General features: G+C 28.5%; 1 protein-coding gene across 4 annotated transcripts in view; it reads right to left on the minus strand.

Annotated features, from left to right (window-relative positions):
* LOC129611548 (RNA-binding protein Musashi homolog Rbp6) overlaps positions 1 to 22704 on the minus strand; it is a 139350-nt gene that overhangs the window by 4149 nt on the left and 112497 nt on the right. For all 4 annotated transcript variants that reach the window (XM_055524747.1, XM_055524746.1, XM_055524744.1 and 1 more), the window contains one exon: positions 13555 to 13787. In XM_055524747.1, coding sequence (XP_055380722.1) covers positions 13555 to 13787 — 233 coding nt within the window. The remainder of the gene's footprint in view (positions 1 to 13554; positions 13788 to 22704) is intronic.

The following is a 22704-nucleotide window of genomic DNA, read 5'->3' on the forward strand; positions in this document are numbered from 1 at the left end:
TCTTACTAGATATACAGTAAAACAATAAAGAAAAAAAGAACAGAAAGTTATTCTTAAAATCATTAAGAATAATAACTACAGTTTTTCTTTTTCTCCCAATCTAAAGTTTTTGTATGGTGTATTATATTGTATCAAAGACATAACACGAACAAAAAAAAATGTTTTCAAAGAATTAATGTAAAAACACTAACAAAAATAATTTACCCCCTATCAGTTATAAGTATATAAATAATCTCTGTGAGTATAATAAATAATCTCTTTTTTTTTTGCTTTTTACTAAGAATTTTAAAAAAAAATGTACAGACAGTTTTCCCGTTGAGAAATTTTAAAAGGTGCAAAAAAAGTGCAATTTCCAAAAAAAAGTGCCAATATTTTACTTTTGCAATAACTTTGTGAGGTTAAGCCGAGTTAAATATAATATTAATATTTTCTTTATTTTAATTTTAAAAAAAAAAAAAAAATAATGCAATTATTTTCAGAAAAACTTATTTTCAAAAAATTATTCAAAGATTATCATCCACTTTCTGTAAGAGGTATGACGAGACGCGATAGAATATACTTCAAAAATATTGTTGTTTTTAGTATAGAATATCGAATTTTCTTTATTTTTTTTGAAACTGAAAACTTAAAAATTTTTGAAGAATATTCTATCTCGTAAAAAAAATTACAATTTACTTTGTCTTTTCATATTTGAGAGGCTTAGAAGCAGAGCGGCGTAAGCCACAAATTAAAGAAAATTTTTTTTGCTGCAATTAGTTATGTACATCTTCTAGAATCAGTGATATTAGTTTCTAGTTTCGAAATAGTTTTTTTCCTATTTATTTTTCACAAAAGTACTTTTGTTTTTGTAAAAATTTTCTGATTTTTCAAAAGCAAAGTGGCATAACCCACAATAAAAATTTTTGTAAAATTTTTTTCTATGTTATACCATGATTTTGGGTTTCCTGTACCATTTATTAGAGTCTAATTTGGCAGCGCTGTTTGACTCAACTTAAGTTGTTTCTTAAGTTAACGTTTAAGAATTTCTTATTAGTTTCATTCTACCTGTCCGTACCTCCATCAGTATGTCAGTCCATCCGTCTGTGTGTCTGTTAACAAAACTTCTACACCCTTGAAGATAGAAAGCTTATATTTCATGTGTACACATTTGAAAAATGACTAATGAAATAATTTTTAAATGCCATTTTTATATTAATGTATTATTTTTAAGAATAACATTTAATTTTGTAATATTATCATAAAAAATATATATAATATTATAAAAAAACCATTTGGATTAACCCACAAATTTTTTAACATTTTCATTTATATGTAATGCCGAAGTGGCATAACCCACAAAAAAACCGGATTTTTTTAAAATTGGAGTAAAATAGTAGTAAACCAGCTAAAGTACGAAAAAAACTGAGAATAACAACATATTGTTTTAAGTCAATACAACTGTAATACTGATTTTGCTGGCTCTTTAAAATTTCTGCAAAATAATGTGAATGTGGCATATGCCACCTGCTTCTGAGCCCCTCATTTATAAAAGAAACAAACTTTAGTTTTGGAAAGTCAATCAGCCAGCGCCAGGTACATACATATTTAAATTAAATCAAAATTCAAATCAAAAATGTCGACTCATAAGTCATAAACGTAATATAAATCATGTAAACAATGCAGAATTAAAGCGAAATATAACGCGTCGCTTATGTTGATATGTTACATGGTTCTAAAAACTTATTTGTAAGAATGGCAAAAATCAGTTTTGTAATACATATTTGTTAGGTAAATATAATAGTATAAATTTTTTTTTGACATTAAAAAAAAATTTCCCAATTTAAAAAAATAGTTTAAGAAAAAGAAGAGGTGCACAAGAAAAAGTGCAAATTTTTGCCCAAAGGTGTCATAACGGGAACACTGATTACAGGCTATACAATTGTGTAGGCAAATGTTCATTAAGTATAAAATGCATATACTATCTGTATTATGTATACACAAACATACATTATGTATGTAGTTATTCTGCTTTTCAAAGTGTATATGTCAGTTGTATGTACTTATTGATATTTCCTTATATTGTACCTAGTGTACCTTTAACTGTATGTGGATATATTGCTATGTGTGCATGCTATTGCTTGCCTGAAATAAGTAAAAAACGGTCAAAATTTTAAAAATTTTGAAAGTACTACAGTTTTTAGTCTTTTTTTAAGAATTACTTCAGGAATTTTATTGGCCAATACGCCACTTTTGACATTTTCAGGCCATTGTGTTTAAAAATATTTATCAAAATAACTCAAATAGAAAAAAAACAAAAACTAATTTTTTGATAACAACAAATTTTTTATTTTTCAAAATATGGAGCGAAATTTTGAATTAGACACAGTGTTAATTTTTAAGTCATTCGTTATCCAGTAGCATTTCATAAAAAATAATTCCATTCATAATTCATAAATTTATTGAAAATTTAATGAATATTTATTATTTGTGTCATTAAATTAATCGAAGATTAATAATTTATATTAATTAAATTTTGTCTTTGGTTCATAATATTTAGTATAAAATAAAGGTGCTTTTGAAAGAATAATACTAAAATTTATTTGAAAAGAAAAAAATGACTTAATAAATTAGTAAGATTCGATGTACTTTTTAAAGTTTCTATTGTAATTATATTTAAATAAAATATAATAATATATTTGATTACGTTCCTATAAATAGGTGTTGTGTCATATAAATGCCCCGAGGGTGTTGCGGAGAAGGATGCAGAAGCAATATTCTACGAGATAAGGAGAACACGAATTCTATATTTACATTTATTTTACCAAAGAACAAGGTCATCAGGGATAAATGAATACAAGCATTAGGAAAAACGAATTCGACGACACCGAAGTATTTTTAATTTGTAAGAACTTTAAATTCTATTTTTTTGCCTATGGCAAATATAATTTAATCAATTACGTAGTAATGTTGAGATTTGAACAATTTAAATAGGTATGTCATTTAATCTCTAATAAAAGAAAATTAAAAAATTTTGTGAAATTAGTTGAATACATTTTTGTTACAAAATTTACTAGTTTTAAGAAAAATTTATTAAAAATTTTATTTTTTTTGTGTAAATATGTTATGTAGTTTATTTAAAAACAATTTTGTTATGTATTTTATGTTAGCTACAAAAAATATTTTGTTACCTGTAATTTATTATAATGTTATTTGTTACTTGTTGTAACTAACTTGCTTGAAAGAACAAGAAATTTAATTTTGTTAAAATTTAAACCAAATAAAATAATTTCTGCATATTTTTGTATTCAATCGTTTTTTATTTTTCGAACATCCCAAATCACCACGAACATTTCAAATTTATTCGAAAATACCTAATATAAGAATATATTTCTTAACAAAAAGTATAATGACCAATTTTGAATACACCGTATGTATTAGTAAATTGTGTATTACGGAGTCTTAAGGATAAAGATGTCTGTGTTTGTATACAAAAAATTACTTTAGTTAAAAGAGTTAAGCAGTGTACCTTCTTATTTTCATTTTTATACACATAAGAACTTTTGGAAGAGGGAAAGAGTACGCAATAGATGTCTGCCTGTTTTTTATAATGTATTTTTAAGAGCAGGAGTTATTTATTTTTCGAATATAAAGTGTAGTGTAAAAGCGGGAGTTTTATTTCTGTAACTTATTTCAGTACATGGTGGCAAAAAAAGGTGTGTTAATATTACAAAAACGAAGCTGTTTAAAAGCAAAATTCGACTATTAAAATAAAAAAAATTATAATTTACATATTATCTATATTATATTTTACAAGATTTTTCCAGTTCATGAACAGGTATACATATAATCTAATAAATAACAAAAACAAAAAAATGAAAATAGCAAAAGAGAATACTGGGTAGAAGCATTACTCAATTGATTATACATACTGTAAAACAAAAACAAAAAATGAAAAGCGAAAAGCGAAAGAGAATAAAAAAAGGGTAGTAATATTTTTTTTGTTTTTTTGCTTTACTACCATAAACAAAAATAAAAAGCAAAAGGAAGCGATATATTTTAAATGAGTTAAGTAAGAGTAAAATAATTTTTTGTTGTTGTATTTAACATGGAATGGAATTAAAAAAAATAAAACTAAAAATTGTGAGAGATATAAGAACACGAATAACGTTACGTTACGTACTAAGGCAATTATTCTTCGTGTGCTTGCGAAATTTCAATTGAGTAAGTAGCCAAGTCAGGTCTGTATAAAGAAAAGAGGCATTGATTTTTTATTAATTCACATTTACTTTGGTTTTAAAGTTTAGCGTAAAGGTACTTTTCCTTTTAATTTTGTTCGGCATCAGTTCCCCATCCGTCTTGCATATGCCATGACTATAAATAAGTCCCAAGGGCAAACTTTTGAAAAGGTTGGCCTCTATCTCCCCCAGCCGTGCTTTTCGCATGGGCAATTATACACAGTATGTTCAAGAGCCATAGACTCCAATTCTTTAAAAATTCAAGTCAAAGATACGGTTCGTCAGGGAAAAATCGATGATGGAAATATTTTAACAGATAACGTTGTTTATAAGGAAATTTTTCGTTCTTAATTGTTAACTAATTCTTAAATTGAATTTTAATCATATCTATGTAATTAACAGTGACACATATTACATCTTAAAATTTATTAAATTAAAAATATTTTCATTACTTTTATTTATCATTAGTATTCAAACCAATATGATATTTATGCATATACAAGTATATACCTGCATATGTATGCCATAATATGTACAAATTTTTCTAAACTTATTTTAAAATTGATTGCCACAATCCTGTTTTTGCAACAGATAATGCTGCTTATAAGCAAACCACAGGGGCCCCTAGTATGTATATAATTTTAAAAAGACAAACAATATTAAAAAAAACTTAAAATTTGAAATTAGTAATTTTCATTACATTTATTGTAATATAAACTATGAATTTTTTATTTTTATTTCAATTTTGTCTTCAAAAATTTAAAACAAATATTTCTTATGAATACATACGTATCGGTAATAGACATTTTTTTTTATAAATTGCTTAATTTCTATGCCTCGTTTAAATTGCGGCTTGACGTGAAAGCGTACTTGAAGTGAAATCAGCTCGAAACCCAAGCTACGTTTTTACTATGTTAGCTTAAAAGCCCAAAAACAACGTTTAGCTATTAAATTTCAAGTCAAGCAAGCGACTTGAGTGAAGCCGTCTACAGGTCAAGTAACCTTTATATAGATAATAATAAGCTTGAAGCCGCCATATGAATAGGGTACATAGGTATATACCGTATAACAAAGTATGAAATTTTAAATTTATAACTATTACTTTGATATGTTCGAATGTTTTTACCTAACTTTTATGAAATGAAAAATAAAATATTAAAAAAAAATTTTTGGTGTTACCAAAATGAAAGTAACAAAATTTTTACCTAACATAATTTAATTTTATTTCAGTTCGATGTTTTTGATACACTCGTTTGTTTACAATATTTTGTTTCTTTCTTGCCTACACAACTCTTTACCATCTATCTGCAAACGAAAAATAACGGAACGGAACGAGTCGAACTACTTATTGATAGATATACTTTAACAAAAAGTATGATGATCAATTTTGAATACACCGTATGTATGTATTAACAAATTACGTATTACCACAGACATCTTTAGTTATTATAGGAGTTTATGGTATTACGAAGTCTTGAGATTAAAGATGTTTGTGGTATTACGCAGTCATATATAAAGATGCTTGCGGTTAAGTACATATGTGTATCTTGTACATGCCCTAAACATGTGAACAATTTAATGCATACAGACATACCAAATAAAACAAAGAAAGGCAAACAAACAGAAGCCAAAAAAATTGTTAAAAAATGAGAAAAATTTAAGGAAAGAGAGTAAGAATACGAAATAAACACAAAAGACTAAAAATGTAATTATACTCTGCCAATGTTTGGTATCCCAGAAATGATTTTTTAAGCACAAATTTATCTTGTTGGTACGTATTTGTATTTTTAAAGTCTTTGGTTGTATCTTAGTATTATGTGCTTATGTATGCGGTAAGAATGAAAATATGGCAATACCACAGACGTCTTTGTATATAGAAGGTATTATGTGTGCCTACTTGGATTTGTATGTATAAAACATTCACAAATGCTATGTAGCTTGTTTTGTTATTTCCAATCATATTAAGTAATTCGACTCTGTGTTTACATTACACTAATGAAATCGCTTACTAATATTTGTATACAAAAATTCCCTTAGCAAAAAAGAGGCCAGCAGTATACCTTCTTATTTTCATTTTATATACTCATAGGAATTTTTGGGAGAAGGCAACAATGCGCAGTAGATGTCATCATATTTTTTTATAACGTATTTTTAAAGGGGCACAAAAGCATTATTTTCGTGAAAAATATTGAGCATTGTAAAAGTGCACAAAAGCATTTCTGCAATTCATACCAGGGTGTCAAAAATTATGCATATATGTACTACAAAAGCGAAGCGATTTAAAAGAAATTAAGTGTTCAAATAACTGAAGAAAGTAAGGTTATGGATAGGTGGGTCGAGTATTTTCAGAAAACATTAAATGAAGTTTACAATGCAGATGAAGAAAATATGTACGATAATTTACCTCTGGACCCAGTTATAGACCTGCCAACGATTGACGAGTTGAGGGAAGCGGTAAACAAGCTGAAAAGTAGTAGGGCCCCAGGAAAGAGCGGAATAACGATTGAACTTGTCAAAGATGGTGGTGAAGTGTTGTTAAATAACGTACATACTCTGATCTGTAGTATATGGTGCAATGAAAGAACAGCTGGCGACTGGACACTAGAGCTACTTGTTCTTATACATAAAAAGAGAGACAAAACCTTGTGTCAAAATTACAGTGGTATCATGTTGTTGGATACTTTGTAAAAAAAATACGAGCCTTTGACTCTGTAAAACGAAGCAAGATACATGAAGCGTTAGTTGGGAGGGGTATTCCTCACAAGTTAATACAAATGATGTTGCTAACAATGTAGGACTCGAAAACTGCAATAATTGCAGAAATTAATTCAGAGTCAGACGTCTAAGGAATTTCCAGTCAACGTTGGAGTCAGACATGGTGATGCTTTATCAACCTTGATATATCAGATAATAATAATTTAAGAATATTCGCACGAAAAATATTAAAAAAGATTTTTGGTCCCAAGCAACTTGAAGATGGAACATTCCTTATACGAACGAACGTAAGACTGAATCAGTTAATTCATGGCGAAGACATTGTAAAATACATCAAATCACAGAGAATAACATGCGCTGGCCAAGGATACCTGAGAATCGCAAACAAAAGCGAATCTTTGAATATAAGCCATTGTTAAGTAGAGGAAGGGGCAGGCCACGGGCTAAGTGGTTGGACGGCTTGGAAAGTGATTTACGAACACTAGGAGTTCGCGAACGGAAAAGAAAAGCGGAAAATAGAGTAGAATGGACGCAAATTGTAAGGAAGGCCAAATCTCACAACGAAATGTAGCGCCGGCAGAAGAAGAAGAGTTGAAATAAAAAAAAATAATTATAATTAATGTATAGTTTTAAAAAATAATAAAAATAAATCTTAAAAAGACTAATAATATTAAAAAAACTTTTAAATTTGTATTTAAGTTATTTAGTAGTATGTTTATATCAATACATTTACTGATATAAATATAAATTACCGTTTATTATAATACATACACAAGTAAGAATTAGTATGCATACACATTTCTTTCCTTATAAGTTGCCTTATTTCTTTATCTCGTCTACATTGCAGCTGAGTACATGACTTGAAATCAGCTCGCAATTCAAGCTGCGTTTTTACTAAGCCAGCTTAAAAGTCTGAAAACAACATTTGGCTTTTAAATTTTAAGTAATTTTTAAGATTTCAAGTCAAGTAAACAAAAATTTTTATTGACTTAGGTGAAGCCGGCTTCAAGTAAAATAACATTTATATAGACGTAAAATAGCTTCAAGTATGTACTTTTAAAGCAATCATATAAACTGGGTAAATACATTTTGTATACCGATGAGATTCGTTTACCTTATTGTTGCAATATTGTAAATGAAAATTTTGAATACTTTCTAAATCATATGTTTTTTGGCGTTTATTTTGAAAAGGTTTTGTGTAAAAGTATTAAACATACTAATAACTAAAAACGTATTAAAATTTTTTTTTTAATTTCAATTTAATTTTGGAGATTTTAATGTAATGGATCTTTAAAAAAAATACCATGCATAAATAAAATACTGTGCTAATAAATTAGCCATTCAGTTAAAATAATAAATTATTTGCTTTTCAGCTTCCATTTAAAAAAATTTGCATTAATAGAAAATCACAAAAAAGAAATTGATGTATAGTTGATTTAATATGATGCGCATGCGCACATGATGCGACTTTTTGACATTGTTGAACACCAAACTTTTAAGTACTATCGTATTCATGTATTTTCGTACATGATTTTTACATGATTACATATCGATGCTGCATTGATTACTTTGCCATTATACCCTTTACTACATCACACTGTGTATTAAGTATGCATATCTATATACATGCCTATCGCATATTGGGAAAAATAGCGACACAACTCAAAAATTTAACTTCGACTTCCTGAATTTAATACGAGTATATACCCGAGAGTAAATTACTATCGAACACTAAAAAACGTTGGTATAAAACTAACTTACAAATATATGAGTAAATTTTCTCTATTATTTTCTTACAGAAAACTTTATATATTAAAGTAATGTCTTTATATCTAATAAGTCCCAATATTAAGAGAGAAACTTGAAAGCACGACCTTATTTTGTATGGTTTTTTTTTAAATTGAAGTGGATATTTTTTGAGTATTAAAAGAAATTCACATTTATTGTGAAGCAGGTAAATTTCCAAAAATATATTTAAAAAATCAATTAAATATATTAATTTTTTACATTCATAAATATTTTAAAATTCTTAAAATACATACAAAAAAGCGGAAAAACAACAAGCACAACCTTCGCCTTCAACGTTTTATATGTTACTGAAAGCATTTCATTATTTTTAAGCGAGCAGCTTTTTTTTCTCATAGGGTAGGTTAACTCAAGATATGGGAAGTACCTTGAGTGTCAAGTTGAAAATATAATTAATGAAAGGACAATTGTTTAATATTGACATGGATACATAGTACAGAAAAAATTTGAAGAGGAAATTAGAAAATAATATCTAAAATACAATTAAATATTATTTTACCAATACAAATTTTGTATACGCTTCAAAATTTTACCTCAATTTTTATTTATTCTAAAATTTTTTAAAACTTAATATATTACCTGAGTAAAAAAATATTTAAAAGTTTTGGAAAAGACAATCCTATATTTTTATGACCGGATTTGAATATTTTTTTTATTTTTGACATAAATTGTATCTCAGCAAATGACTCAAAAATTCCCAATGTATAATGGCAGATAGTAGGTACTCATATAAATTTTTGTCCGTTTCCATTTACTATTAAGATTCATACACAGCCAGGACTATTTTATAAATACATTACTCTTGTTTATCTGCTATTGAAACGTGAAACAAGAGCAAAAATTAATTATTAAGCACTAAATATACCATATTTAAAATAGTTTTAAAATAATTATAGTGAAAAAAATTTATTGGAAGTAGGTAGATACATATTTATTTTTAATAACTTAAAAACTAACTGAAATTATTTGAAACAATTTTATAAGTAACTTATAAATAACCGAAATGAGATAATTCAAATTGCTGAAATGTGCCAACCTATATTACTTTTACTAACATTTTTGTTAGCCGACACTACTCAAGTTACCTTATTGAGAAATACAAAATGTGCATGAAAAATCATAAATCCTTCCTCATTAACATTTGAAACCATACTGAAATATGAATTTCAAATTTTTTATCATTTTTTCTTTCCTCCTACCTTTCTGTCTTTTTCGTGCAATAGAATTTAAATGGGAAACTTTTTAAAAAATGTGTATAATATCCTGAGATTTTTTAAAATATTAAACTCTTTTTTACGTAAAAAAAAGAAAAAAATAATAAAAAATATGACACGATCAGTGGCATTTAAAGAAAAAACCAGCAACGAAGCCAAAAATTCCTAATATTTCGTAAAAAAAATTGAGTATTGAGACTTGTTATATATAAAGACATTAATTGAGACTTGTTAGATGTAAAGGCATTAATTTAAGTATAAAGCGACCCTGCATTATGATGTCCGATATGTACAATATATGAAATATTAACCTTATATATATTGTTTTCGTACATTCGAATATTTTTACCCAACTTTTAAAAAAAAATTAAATTTTAGGAAATAAATTTTGTTTTTATCACAATAAAAATAACATTGTCACCTATTTTTTTCAATTCGCTATTTTTGACATACTCGTTTGTTTACAATTTTTTGTTTCTTTCTTGCCTATACCTTTATTACCATATATTTATTTATAAGAATGGAGTATTTTGAGAATAATGGAAGTGGCAAACAAACGAAAACTAACGGTTTGGAACGTTTCGAATTACTTTCGAAATAGATACACTTTGATTCTTTAAAATTTGGTTTTTACAGACCGCATTGTGTAAACAATAGGTAGGTTATGTGATGGCAACAAATTTTGCATATTGAGTTTTCGGTGGGAACGTACTTCTCCATAGTAGGGATGTGTAAATAAACTATTTTTAATAATTGGCATGGATTGATCAACTTTTGGGATATATCAGGCCTAGGGAACTGCACTTTTTAGCAGGTCTGTTTTCCATTTTTGACCATTTTGAAGAAAATATTCAACCGATTTACTTGAAAAATTCATATATAAGCTTCGTCCGCGAAACCTCTTAACTTTTGGAAGAAAACCAGGGTTCAGTAACTGGATGTTTACAACGGACCAAATATACATTTTTGCGTGTATAAAGAGAAATAATCAACCGATTTCATTGAAATGTAATATTTAAATTTTTCGTACTAAAACAATGAACATATACATTTTTTGGAAAGATCAGGGCTCGAAAACTGATCTGCGGGCCGATTTTACTTTCTTCACCATATCTACGGAACAAATTGATGGAATTTCTTGAAATTTGATATTTGAGTTCTAGTTGTTACCGAAACTAACTGGCGAGCATTTTAGGGAATTCGGCTAGCACAAAACGAAACTCTACTAAGAGCCAAATTTACATTTATCTAGTTATGTTAACTATAACCTTACTAATGTTCTAAAAGCTGGAAAGAAGTATTTAGCAGACATTTTTATAATATTCTGTAACACTTTCACTTAACTAGAAAATACACATTGCGATCGGTTATGTGCTTACCACATTAGATTTTTTTATACTAAGATATAAGAAAAAGAACACAGTGAAGATAAGATTCTTGTTTCAAGTTCATAACATGTTTCAATGCTAGTATTTACATATATACAAAATTATGTCAATATATTTTATTAACTGATTTCCTTTATTTCAGGAAGGTACTCACATAATGTAGATTTATTTTAACTAACAGCGGTATACTTCGTTTGTTAGTTTTTCAAAATGATTTTTCAAACTCAATTATAAAATTCCTGCATCTGCGTACATGTACCTAAAATTGCTTTAATGTGTAATTTGCCCTTTGTAATCTTTTCAGAAACTGCTCATTTGAAGTTTTTATCTTTTTCGGAAGTATAATTATAAGCCAAAAAGCCTGGGCAAGCAAAAATTTCATTATAATTTGTTAAAATCAGTTAAGTTTTGACAACTAGTTCCAAAAAAAAAATTTACCCATTTTTAATGCCCTAGATCAGGGATGGGGAACCTTTTCTCTATATAAGGCCAAATTTTAGTCAATGCAAAGTCAATCAGGCCACAAAGTTTAAAAAAAGTCCAAAGGTTATAAATATTTGCTTTGTGTAGGTTGATGAAAACAAAATTATGTCAGAATATGAAAAATAACATAAAACAGTTTATTTCATAAATAAAAATAGATAAGTAAGTATGTACATTATTAATAAAATAATATGGTTCATTATTTCAATGACTTTTCTGTGATTGTTTGTTGCTCGATAACAATTTTATATTTGGTTCCAGCCTCGTTTGGCAGCAAAATTTTAACTTTTAAGAAATATAAGAAATAAATTTTTTTAAGGACAAAGGCCACTAAAAAACAGTTAAAAGGCCGCATGCGGCCTTACGGCCGCAGGTTCCCCATGCCTGCCCTAGATAATGATATATAATATTGTACGCTTTACTGAATCACCTTGTATAGAATATTTTAATATCCCTAAAAAACTTATAAGCTTAGTGGAATGCACAATTGCGAAAGTAAAAAATCAGGTTAGGATTCAAAAAGATGTGTCTGAAAAATTTGAAACGATAATTGGGACTTGCAAATCAACAGAAACGGAACGATTTTTTATAAATAAGCGTAATCACACTTGTTTATGCGGATGACATTGATATCGTAACAAAGTTAATTTTAGACTATATTGAAAAGGCTGCATGGGTTGTACATGAAAAAGTACATGGGTTTAGTTATAAACGAAAATAAAACGAAAATACTCATATTAACATCAACTGAGTAAAAAGCAAATGGTCTAGGTCAAAACTTAACAATGGGAGAGTGCAATCTTGAAATCATACGAAACCTTAAATACCTAGGCACAAAGATAAACAGTAAAACCAATGTTAGCATAGAAATAAAGCAGAGAATATAACGTCGGCTAAAAGCAGAAATCATTAAGTCAGGAAACTGTGTTTTGAGTAAATTCAATTTGAAAAGATCGCAAAATTGTAAAACTAATCAATTAATGCAATTCGATTGGTCTCTTTAATTTCTGGATTTATAAACTATATTCTGGATTTGCATGATTTTCTGCCAGAACAAAGATTAAATTATTCTGATTTAATTCATCTATGAAAATAGGCTTGCAGTATTCCTATGGAAGATTTGGTGTAGCAATCGAGAATGGTGTATGGCGTAAACGATTTAATCAAGAGCTCTATCAGCTATATGACCATCCAGTTATCTTAAAAGTAATTAAAATCAGTAGAGTACAATGGGCGGAACATATACAAAAAGACATATACATGTAAATAATTATCCACCAAAAGAAATTTATGGAAAGAGTGATCTGAAACGAAAAAGAGGCTGTCCCAATTTAAGATGGATAGACAACGTAAAAAGAGATGCTCGCTCAATAGGAATAACAAACTGGAGAACATCAGCCAGAGACCGGTTCTCGTGGAGGCATAACTTACAACAGGCGAAGTTTCTACCAGAGTTGTCCAGCCAGTGATGATAATGATATGTTGGTCAATATAAAGTATGCTCAAAACCAATCGGGACTCAAAATATTTGTAAATGTGCATACAAAACAAAACAAGAAAAAAATTTATTTATATGTTTGTACGTAAGCACAAAAGTTAAAATTGATCATATTTAAAAACTTTACTGTTTTTCAACTCTTTTTCTGTTTTTGGGATTCAACGCAAGTAACGAACTATTGATTGCAGTTATAACATTTGAAAAATTATTAAAAATTTCATTAATATATAACTTACTGGACTGTAATTTAAAGGAGCTCGACTCACTGCAATTGTCGGATATCCTGACGGTTGTGGACTAGCTGCCTGTACATAATTAACGCTGTCAGCCCCGCTTGAATTATACATATCGATTGTTGGCCCTGGTGAATTCGTTGATGGGAATCCCTGTCTTGTAGTAGTCGTATGAGGAGAGGCTGGCGGCCCAAAACCTTGTGCTGCTGCAGCTGCTGCTTGGTAATTATTCATTACTGGAAAGCATGTGTGAAAAATGTTTAATTTCTATTTGAAAATATTTTTAATGGTTTATTATTATGTACATATATTAAAATTATTAATTATGAAAGAGCTTCTCTATTGCTTAGCTGATTATGAAATACGAATCTTGGAAATTTGCTAACAAAACTTGTAATAAATAAATTATATAATAGAAACTTTCAACGTAGAATGCAAAACTTAAATTAAATAATACGTACATATTTATCTTTAAATAAAAATCTGTACAGAATTTTCCGAAAAACCCGAAGCAAGGATATATAATATTACATTCAATCACATAGTTTTCATGTGAAAAAGTCACTTGAAATTAGAATGAAAGCCAATTGCAGTTTAATATCATTTTACTGAAAAACATGACAGTATGTTTTTATAACAAACGTGTTAAAATGTGAAAAATTTGTATGAAAATTTGATCTATAAAACTAAACGAGATAGCCAAAAACGGTTTCAAAAGAGAACTGGAATGAGCAAAAAAAAAAAATACCACTATTAAATTTAGTTGACGAGTAACAACAATTTTGAAAAGTACAAAATCTGGCATAGTAAAGAAAATAAATATTTATATTAGAATATTTTTATTAGAAATGACATTATTACTCGTAAATCACAGTCTGATTTCTAAATGCTGGTTTTTAAAAAAAGATAAAATTTAAATTGTAGTGATTTTTGGAATATTAATGAAGACAGACCAGTTTCAGCTTAAAAACGTTTTGCTTCGATTTTGAAACAATAAACAGCTTTGCCAATTATTGCTGCTAATACAATGCTACCATAAAAATCTTATGTATGTATTGTACCACTTAACAATTAATTCTTTTCACATTTTTGTCGGGAAATTTTCACAAGTTTTATTTCAGTGAAGAGCAAAAGTATCAACGAGATAAAAACTAAAAACAAGTTTGGTAAACCAGTTTTGCGAAACAAGACTAAGACACCGCTGAAGACGAATCCAGTATATAAATTGAAGGTAAACACCAGAAATGTGAGAAGCAGTTTCTGGCTTTTAATGAAGAAACTGTGCTCAGTCTCTCACCTCCTATATTACCAGAAGTTCAAATGCTGGCTGAGGCAGAGATGACAGTAGACGATATAAAGCATCTGGATTTGGAGGAGGGCTTGCAGTACCTGGATGAAAATGCAGAACAGTATTGTCGCTTTGCCCCATTTTTCCTCTTCAAATTTTTTTTTTTGACACCGGGCCATTAAATTTTTTTTTGTAATTTTAATTTTCACTTAATACGTAGTATCTATATTTAAGATTTTGCTTCAATTTTGTTTTTGAATTTTAACATTAAAAATAAATTTTATTTTGGACTATCAATAAGTGTTTTATTTATACAGCTAAGCATATCACAAATTTTGGTCCTTTTTTAATGAATTTGAACTATTTTTTGGATTTTAAGCGCATTATTTCATTGTAGAGTGGTAACACTGATTCAGAACAGGCGCTAAATGAGCCTTATTCTAATTTATTGCTGCTCCGTCTACCGCTTCTGCGTTTCAAGTAATCCTGGATAGCAGAAGGAAAGATTTGCAGAGTCAGTGCAGTATAATACAAGCTGTTTCCAAGGCGGAAAGGTATCGTGTGTTCTTATTAAAAAGTAATTTAAATGCTTTTTTATTGCCTCTTTACAGCAATGAAAATTTGACTGCAGCCAGTTACGAGGCTTGAGATATTATTTCTTGGTTGGCATCAGTATTTCGGCCTTATAAGTTGCAGGGCTTCCAGGAGATGCTTCTAACCTAAAATTTTAAGGATTCAAGTGGGTAGCCAAGACTGAAAAGGATCGACTGGATTAGGGTAGCCCAGACTGCAAAGGTGAGTACTTTTAGAATTTACTTTAAGCAGTAAGCTTATATTGCATAATATGGGCAAGCCACTTTTATTATTCTAAATTGGCAAATACAGCCGTTGCCTTACAAATTATTACAATCTGGTGACGAAGTAGAAAGATCAATCATTTTTCGCAAAATTATTCATTTTCTGAACGAATATCGTCTAATCAGACTCCAACCAGAATATTTCTCAGAGATAAAAGCTCTGAGACTAGTTAAGCGATGTCTCAGGAGCTGGGGTCTGTCTTCGCTCCGAAATGATTGCGGATCTAAATGTATACTCTGTATGCTCATCTGAACGCTTCTGTTTAACGAGACATGTCCGATAACTCGGTTGCTCAGAGAATTCAGCTCAACAGAACGAGAGTTTCTTCTCAGGGAATACATCATATCAACTGTAATCAAAAGATGTTTAAAATCATTTCGATTACCGATATTTGAAGAGCAGATAGACGCATACATAACCTTAGCTAGAGGTTGGTATCTCTAGCACAACATACGTCTCAGAAGGTTAGGTCAATGGAAATGGCTTTACAATCCTTGGCACAATGTATATAAAAATCTTTTGACTTGTATGTTGTACGCCTTGCCTGCATTCGTGGATATTAAGAGTGCCTTCAATAATGTTGAGTTGTAGTCGATCATCCTGACCGATGAGCACTCCATCGACTGAGGCACCTTATAAGGGAATATGCTTTCTCCTTTTTTCTGGAACCTAATTATTAATCTATTGTTGGAGTATCTAGGTGGTCGTCTAAATGGATGGCTTGACTCTAGCCTTATCTAGCAAACACTTTTTTGAATATGGGTGCACTTTGACATTACTGACTTTAGCAAACTTTTTAATTTTTCTGACTTGGTTGTTGACTATGAGTTGTCTTTTAATTCACAAAAAACGAAACTAGCCATATACAAGGTTTCAATCATAATTCCGCCTAAACTCAACAGAATCGCTTATCTTTTATCAAGGGGCTTAGATTCTTGAAACAAATTTTTGATTCGAAACTGAATCGGAAGTTCAACAGTTATGGAAAGAGTTTGCTTAACAACTATTTTTGGTTTGCTCATGTAAGAAAGTCATCGGAGAGAGTTGGGATCTGAGACCAAATTGATGTGCAAATGGTTTATAGGTTTCAATTTTGACATTTTGAATTAGGAATTCGAGGTTCAGATTTTGGTACCTATTTACTATATGACAAAAATTTTTTTACATGTTTTATACATTTACGGAAGCATGTCAGAATTTTCGTTTAAAAATACATATTATCAAAATTTTTTTATTACTTTTCTATTTTTAGAAATATTAAAAAAATAAATATAATGTGTTAACCCTTGACGTTAAAGGAAAGATGTTTTCATTGTTTTAGAAAATGATAATTTTCTCGGAAACTATTCGCCGACAATTATCACACAGAAAAATCAAATGAATTAATATTAAAGGAACGACAGAAAAGCAAATGAACTAGAATTTTTAATGAATTAAAGAAAAACTCCTTTGAAAATTTTTTTTTTTTCGTTCTTACATGTACAATGTATATTTCGTTTATAATACGTTAAGAGAAGAATAAAAAGGAGCTTTCTTTAAATACATCGAAAATTGTACATCATTGTTTCGGAAAACGTTTCAACATTTTTCAATTAACGTTTTTCTAATACTTTTATAGAGATCTCGGTGTGTCACAAGCAAACGTGAATTCGCATCTCAATTTCGGCTAAACCGTATATCTGCGTGTATTTTGTTTATGGGCCGGGTTGATAATATTTTGGAATGTGTCGCATCTCCTAAATTGGGGTTTTAATATAGGTTGTTTCTATATTTTTGACTTTTTGAAGAATATATTAAAACGAGAAAAAGTTAGTTGACGATGTGATACCCATACGAATTCGTTATCCTATGTGCGAGAAATTTGTCATAGCTGACTATGAGACAGGCTTTGACTTTAAGTTGGCGTGTTACCAAATTAATGCCAAATATCTTTTGGAGTTGTATGACAGCTATCACAAATGCTCATGAGATCTAAACAAACAATTTATTTTAATGAACATAGGTGTCATTTTACCATATTTAATTTGGAAAATTTCTAGAGTACTGAAATTTTTGAACAGCTTTTAAGACATAGATTTTCTTGAAATTTTGTACCTTCCATTTAACAATAGAAAATTCACATTCGATTTTTACATACATATGTATATTTTACAAGACTTATTACTTATATAAGTATTATAGAAGAGTAAATTTGTAAAACTTTAAAAAATAAAAAAATAAACAAAAAGTTGTCTCTTTTTGTCAATGATTTATAGTTATTAATCATTAATTAATATTAGGTTATCTCTTTAAATAATTTTCTCACTTTTCTTATTTACAAAAAACAAAAATTACTTTACCCTTGAACAAGTTAAAATATTTTTATAAAAAATAATTGTCTGAATATTAAATCATTTCTTTAATGTAGTAAAATTATAATTACTAGTAGTTCAGCTAATTCGAGTAGATCTTTTCTTTGTCTCTAAAATGAATCATCTCTTTCAAAAGTTATGAAAAATTCGGGAGAAAAAATATTAATTATAAAATAAAATGCAACTTTTATGTTTTTGTAAGTTAATACTCAACTAAAAAGTGCATCAAAAGTGCTTTATCTTCTGTTTTTAGAAAAGCATTTTTTAATTTTCTAAAATGAATATTGTAAATTTTTTTAAATGGAGTAACATTGTTTAAATATATGGCAATTATTTAGTATAACAATAAAGTATTAATATAAAATTATAATTTATCTATAAAATTATTATATTCACTGATAATTATGATAAAAATATATAAGTTGATCTGTTGATTTTTCCAATATCGAAAAATTATATTTTGAGTTATAGTTTTAAACTAAAAATGCCATTAACTTTTTTAATGGTCGTCCGTCTGTCCGTACAAATGTTTGCAAAATTTCTACACCCTTGAAGATAGAAAGCTGGAATTTTATATGTACATGTGGAAACATATCTCCGTAGAAGAAAATTTTTACTCTCGACCCTTCAAAAGATATACCACCTAAAACCCCAAAAAGCCATTTTTTGATCAAATCAATGGCTGGCTCCTACTACCGTAGCTTACAAAACTTGAACTTTGAAAAAAAGAAAATGGTCGTTAAAATTTATCGTTATCCAAAATACGTTTTTTCCATATATTTGATGTAATTTTTTTTCTAAGCCCTAGGTTGTAGAAATCTGAAACAGCTTTTAGACTCTGTTAAAATTTTTTGAATTTTTGGCGCCTTATATTTGCAAAACTGCAAGCTTTTTCAAATTTCTATAAACGCAGAAAACTAATAGTAAATTCCATGCCATTAAAAAATATAATTATAGTTCTTAACTCACGCAATTAACCATTAAAATCAAGCATTCCATTAACACCACTTTAAATTCATTTTTGCTTTATTTCAAAGATTGTATAAATCGCTCATCCTAAATGTATGCAATCCTTAATGAAATAGTTTCGTATAGAAATAAAAGTAATTTTAATAGTGTAGTAGGTATGGCTATACTGTTTTTAAGAGCAGGATTTTTACTTGGTGAAGGGAAAAGTGCTGCAATACACACAATTGGTTTGATCCAACCTTATTATATTTCAAAAGCTGGACGTACACTACGTCGTGTATTTCGGTATACATTAAAATATACTCTCCAACGCTACATATAGTTTTTTTTTTAAATTTACTATTAAAATAATTCAGTATCGGCGCATATAATTTTTTTGAATCATTTTTGTGAAATTTTGATTTGAAACTTCAAATCAACATTAAAACAAAACAAACAAAACAAAATTTGTTTTTTCAATAAAAAATCGCAGCAAAAGGAAACAAAATTCAGTGTTGCAGTAAATAATGTTATATTGCAGTAGAATTTTGCAATTGCAGCAAAAACGGCAGCACTGCACCCCATCAAAAGATTTTTCCGAATTGCTTCAATCGGGTCAACTTCGATAAAATTCGTATGTTTTCTCTCAATTTATTTTCTATAGAAATTATTTTTTAGTTTGAAAAAACTATTGAAGATGTCAGTTCTTTTTATTTGCTTAATATTTTTTCATTTTTATTTTGTATATCATAAGAAAAATGAGATATTAAAGGCATTTAATTGCTCCTTTCCAGTTTCTTCTAACTAAAATCTTAAAATGTTTTAAACGCACAATTAAAGCTTCAAATTTTACTTTTGGACATTTGTTGGTTAAATTATAATAGTTATGTGTATATAAATGAATAAATGTAATCAATAACAACAAACTATTATTTCTATTCTATGATTTTTTTCAAACTTGGAATAATACCTTGTTAGAAAAACCTGAAAAAATTAAGAAAGGGAAAAATTTGATTTTTCCTAAAGTTCGAATGATTGGTATTCCGAAAGTACACAAAATACATAATTAAGTAAGGCGTTTATTTTAAGCCCTTTACTAGACCTTTGAGAAACTGTTTGTTTGAATTTTTGCTTTGAAGTTCGAAGTTTTGCAGTCTTTTTCAGAACGGAAGTTATAATCAAAAAACCTGTATCTCGAAAACCCTTGAGATTTCACACCTAGTTCGGAACAAAAGTTTTACCCATTTCCGACCCTCTAACTAATGATATATGTTGTTGTATACCGTTCTGAATCACCCTGTATACGATATTTCATCCACCCAAAGAAAATAAAAATTACAACTACATGATGTAGTACCATTCTGTAAATAGCGGTCAGACAGCGGAGGTGAAGGGGGAGGGTAAGTGGAATCCTTACTTTTTCTGGGACCCTACATGCAAAACCCTATCTAATGCCTTTTGTCCCATGCCACTAGCCCTTCTAGAAGAACCCGTACCTTTTTGACACCTGAAAAGTAGCTATATACATATAATGTGAAATAGAATGGTTTTTGAAGAGTTATACAAAATAAGAATAAAATAAAGAATTATAAAGGCAAATTCAAGGTACTGCGTATCCTAATGAGTAGCGTGATAGTCTTATAACCAGAAAGCTGTTAGATCGATGTTTGCCTGGATATTGTCGTATTTTTCTTTTTTTGGATTATTTTAAAAAATTTTTTTTTAATATATAACAGATAAATATTACTACAAAAATTTAAGAAAAATTTTTTTATAATAAATGTTTTTATAATAGTTTTGAAAAATTCGCAAAAATTTTAAGTATATAAGCATGTAAGTATATTTTTTTTAAAGCTTCCTAACGATTTTTTTTTTCAAACTTCCTGTATGAATTGAATATTACTCAAAGCTGTGGTTAAGCATATAGAAATAAATAATTATTAAATCATTTCTGTTTATGATTTAAATTTTTATATAAATTTTTCAAACAAAGAAAAGGTTTAGGCAAAAACAATATAACATTTTTATTCTAATATATGTATGTACATATGAATGTATTAGAATTTAGCATTTTTGAGCTCGAACAATAAAAATGAAATTTTGAGTACAGACATACGTACATAAATTGTGTATGTATACTTTTATAAAGCTTGCTGACGAAACATAATATTGAAAACAATAATAAATGAAGAACAAACATAAAAACAATAAAAACAAAACGTAAAAAAAATTAAAAAAATTGAAAGAAAATATTTAGATTATTTTAAAAATGATGCTGATCAATTTGATGCTAATGATGCTAATCATTTTGTCTTTTATTTAAAATACGTTTACAATACGGCGTTTACAAAAGTTCTACACCTTTCAAGAAAGAAAGCTGAAATTTCAAATTAATATATAAATGGATCTTTACTAGAAACTTCCTTCCGTTGAGGAAAAGTTTTAGCTATCTTCCCATTTCCTTTAAAAGTTATATCCCTTTAAACAGCCATTTTTAAGAAACCATAAACATTCAATTGCAAAAAAGTTGCGGCTGGCATTTTTTACATCGGTACAGTATACTGTTATAACTGAATATCAAAAAGAAATGTCCGCTAGATTTAACCGTTATCTAAAGCCTGTTCCACTTCAAGTTTTTTATATCAGTTTTCTTCTATAAAATAGGTTGTAGAAGTCTGAAACTTTTCTAGGCTTTACATACTAATAAAACATTTTTTCCAACTTTACCTCTTCGCAAGTTATTGTCTCTCGAAATTTGTAAAATTCGCATTTTTGACAGCACATATTTCCGAAACTGCAAGTTTTTTAATTTCTATGAATGAAAGCTAACAATAAATAACGCAATCAACCCTTAAATTCGAGCATTATGTCAACGCCTCAATTTTTCTTAAAAGCAGTATTCTTACTTGGAAAATTACTACTTTACAAACCATTTAAAGTGTTAACCAACTTTATTAATTTTGTTAGCTACTTTTAATAAAAGAACTTTTCAATTTGTAAATAATTTACTTTGTTCATAAAAAACACATATTAACAAAATGTGTACATATTAACGCAGGCAGTACTTTTAATACCAAAAAAAAAAAACATTGCGTTCTTTGATTTCAAGATTTTAAAAATTTTTAAATTTTTGGAAAATTTTTGAATTATATATGTATTTATTACGAGTATGTGGTGATGTGTATTTCTAACAAAAATATTAATTAATAAAAACGCTTTATATTAAATTTTTTAAGGGAAATTCCTATTTTTAAAATGAATATTGGTTCAAGTCATCAATTATAATTAGCACTTTTCCAAAAAATTTTTGAAAAAAAGTGCTTATTAGTTTCACTCTGTCCGTCCGTCCGTCTGTCTGTGTGTCTGTTTACAAAACTTCCACACCCTTGAAGAAAGAAAGCTGAAATTTTTTACGTTCATAGATCTTTACTACAAACTTATTTCCGTAGAACAAAATTTTTACCTATCTCCCCCCCTCTAGAAGTTATACCCCCCCAAAACTCAAAAAATGGTCTTTTTTAACTATTTGTTGCAATGAAACCATAAGCATTTTTGAAATTTTGCAAACGCATAAAGGCAGCGGCTTGCTTCCCCTAGTGCGGTATACTATAGTCAAACTTCAGAAAAACAAAATGGCCGTCCAAATTTACCGTGTCTTTTTTTTCCAAATTTTTGATGTCGTTTTTCTTCTAGACCTCAGCTTGTAGA

The sequence above is a fragment of the Condylostylus longicornis genome, unplaced genomic scaffold (genome assembly GCF_029603195.1).
Source record: "Condylostylus longicornis isolate FDR11 unplaced genomic scaffold, ASM2960319v2 ptg000051l, whole genome shotgun sequence".
Lineage (NCBI taxonomy): Eukaryota > Metazoa > Arthropoda > Insecta > Diptera > Dolichopodidae > Condylostylus > Condylostylus longicornis.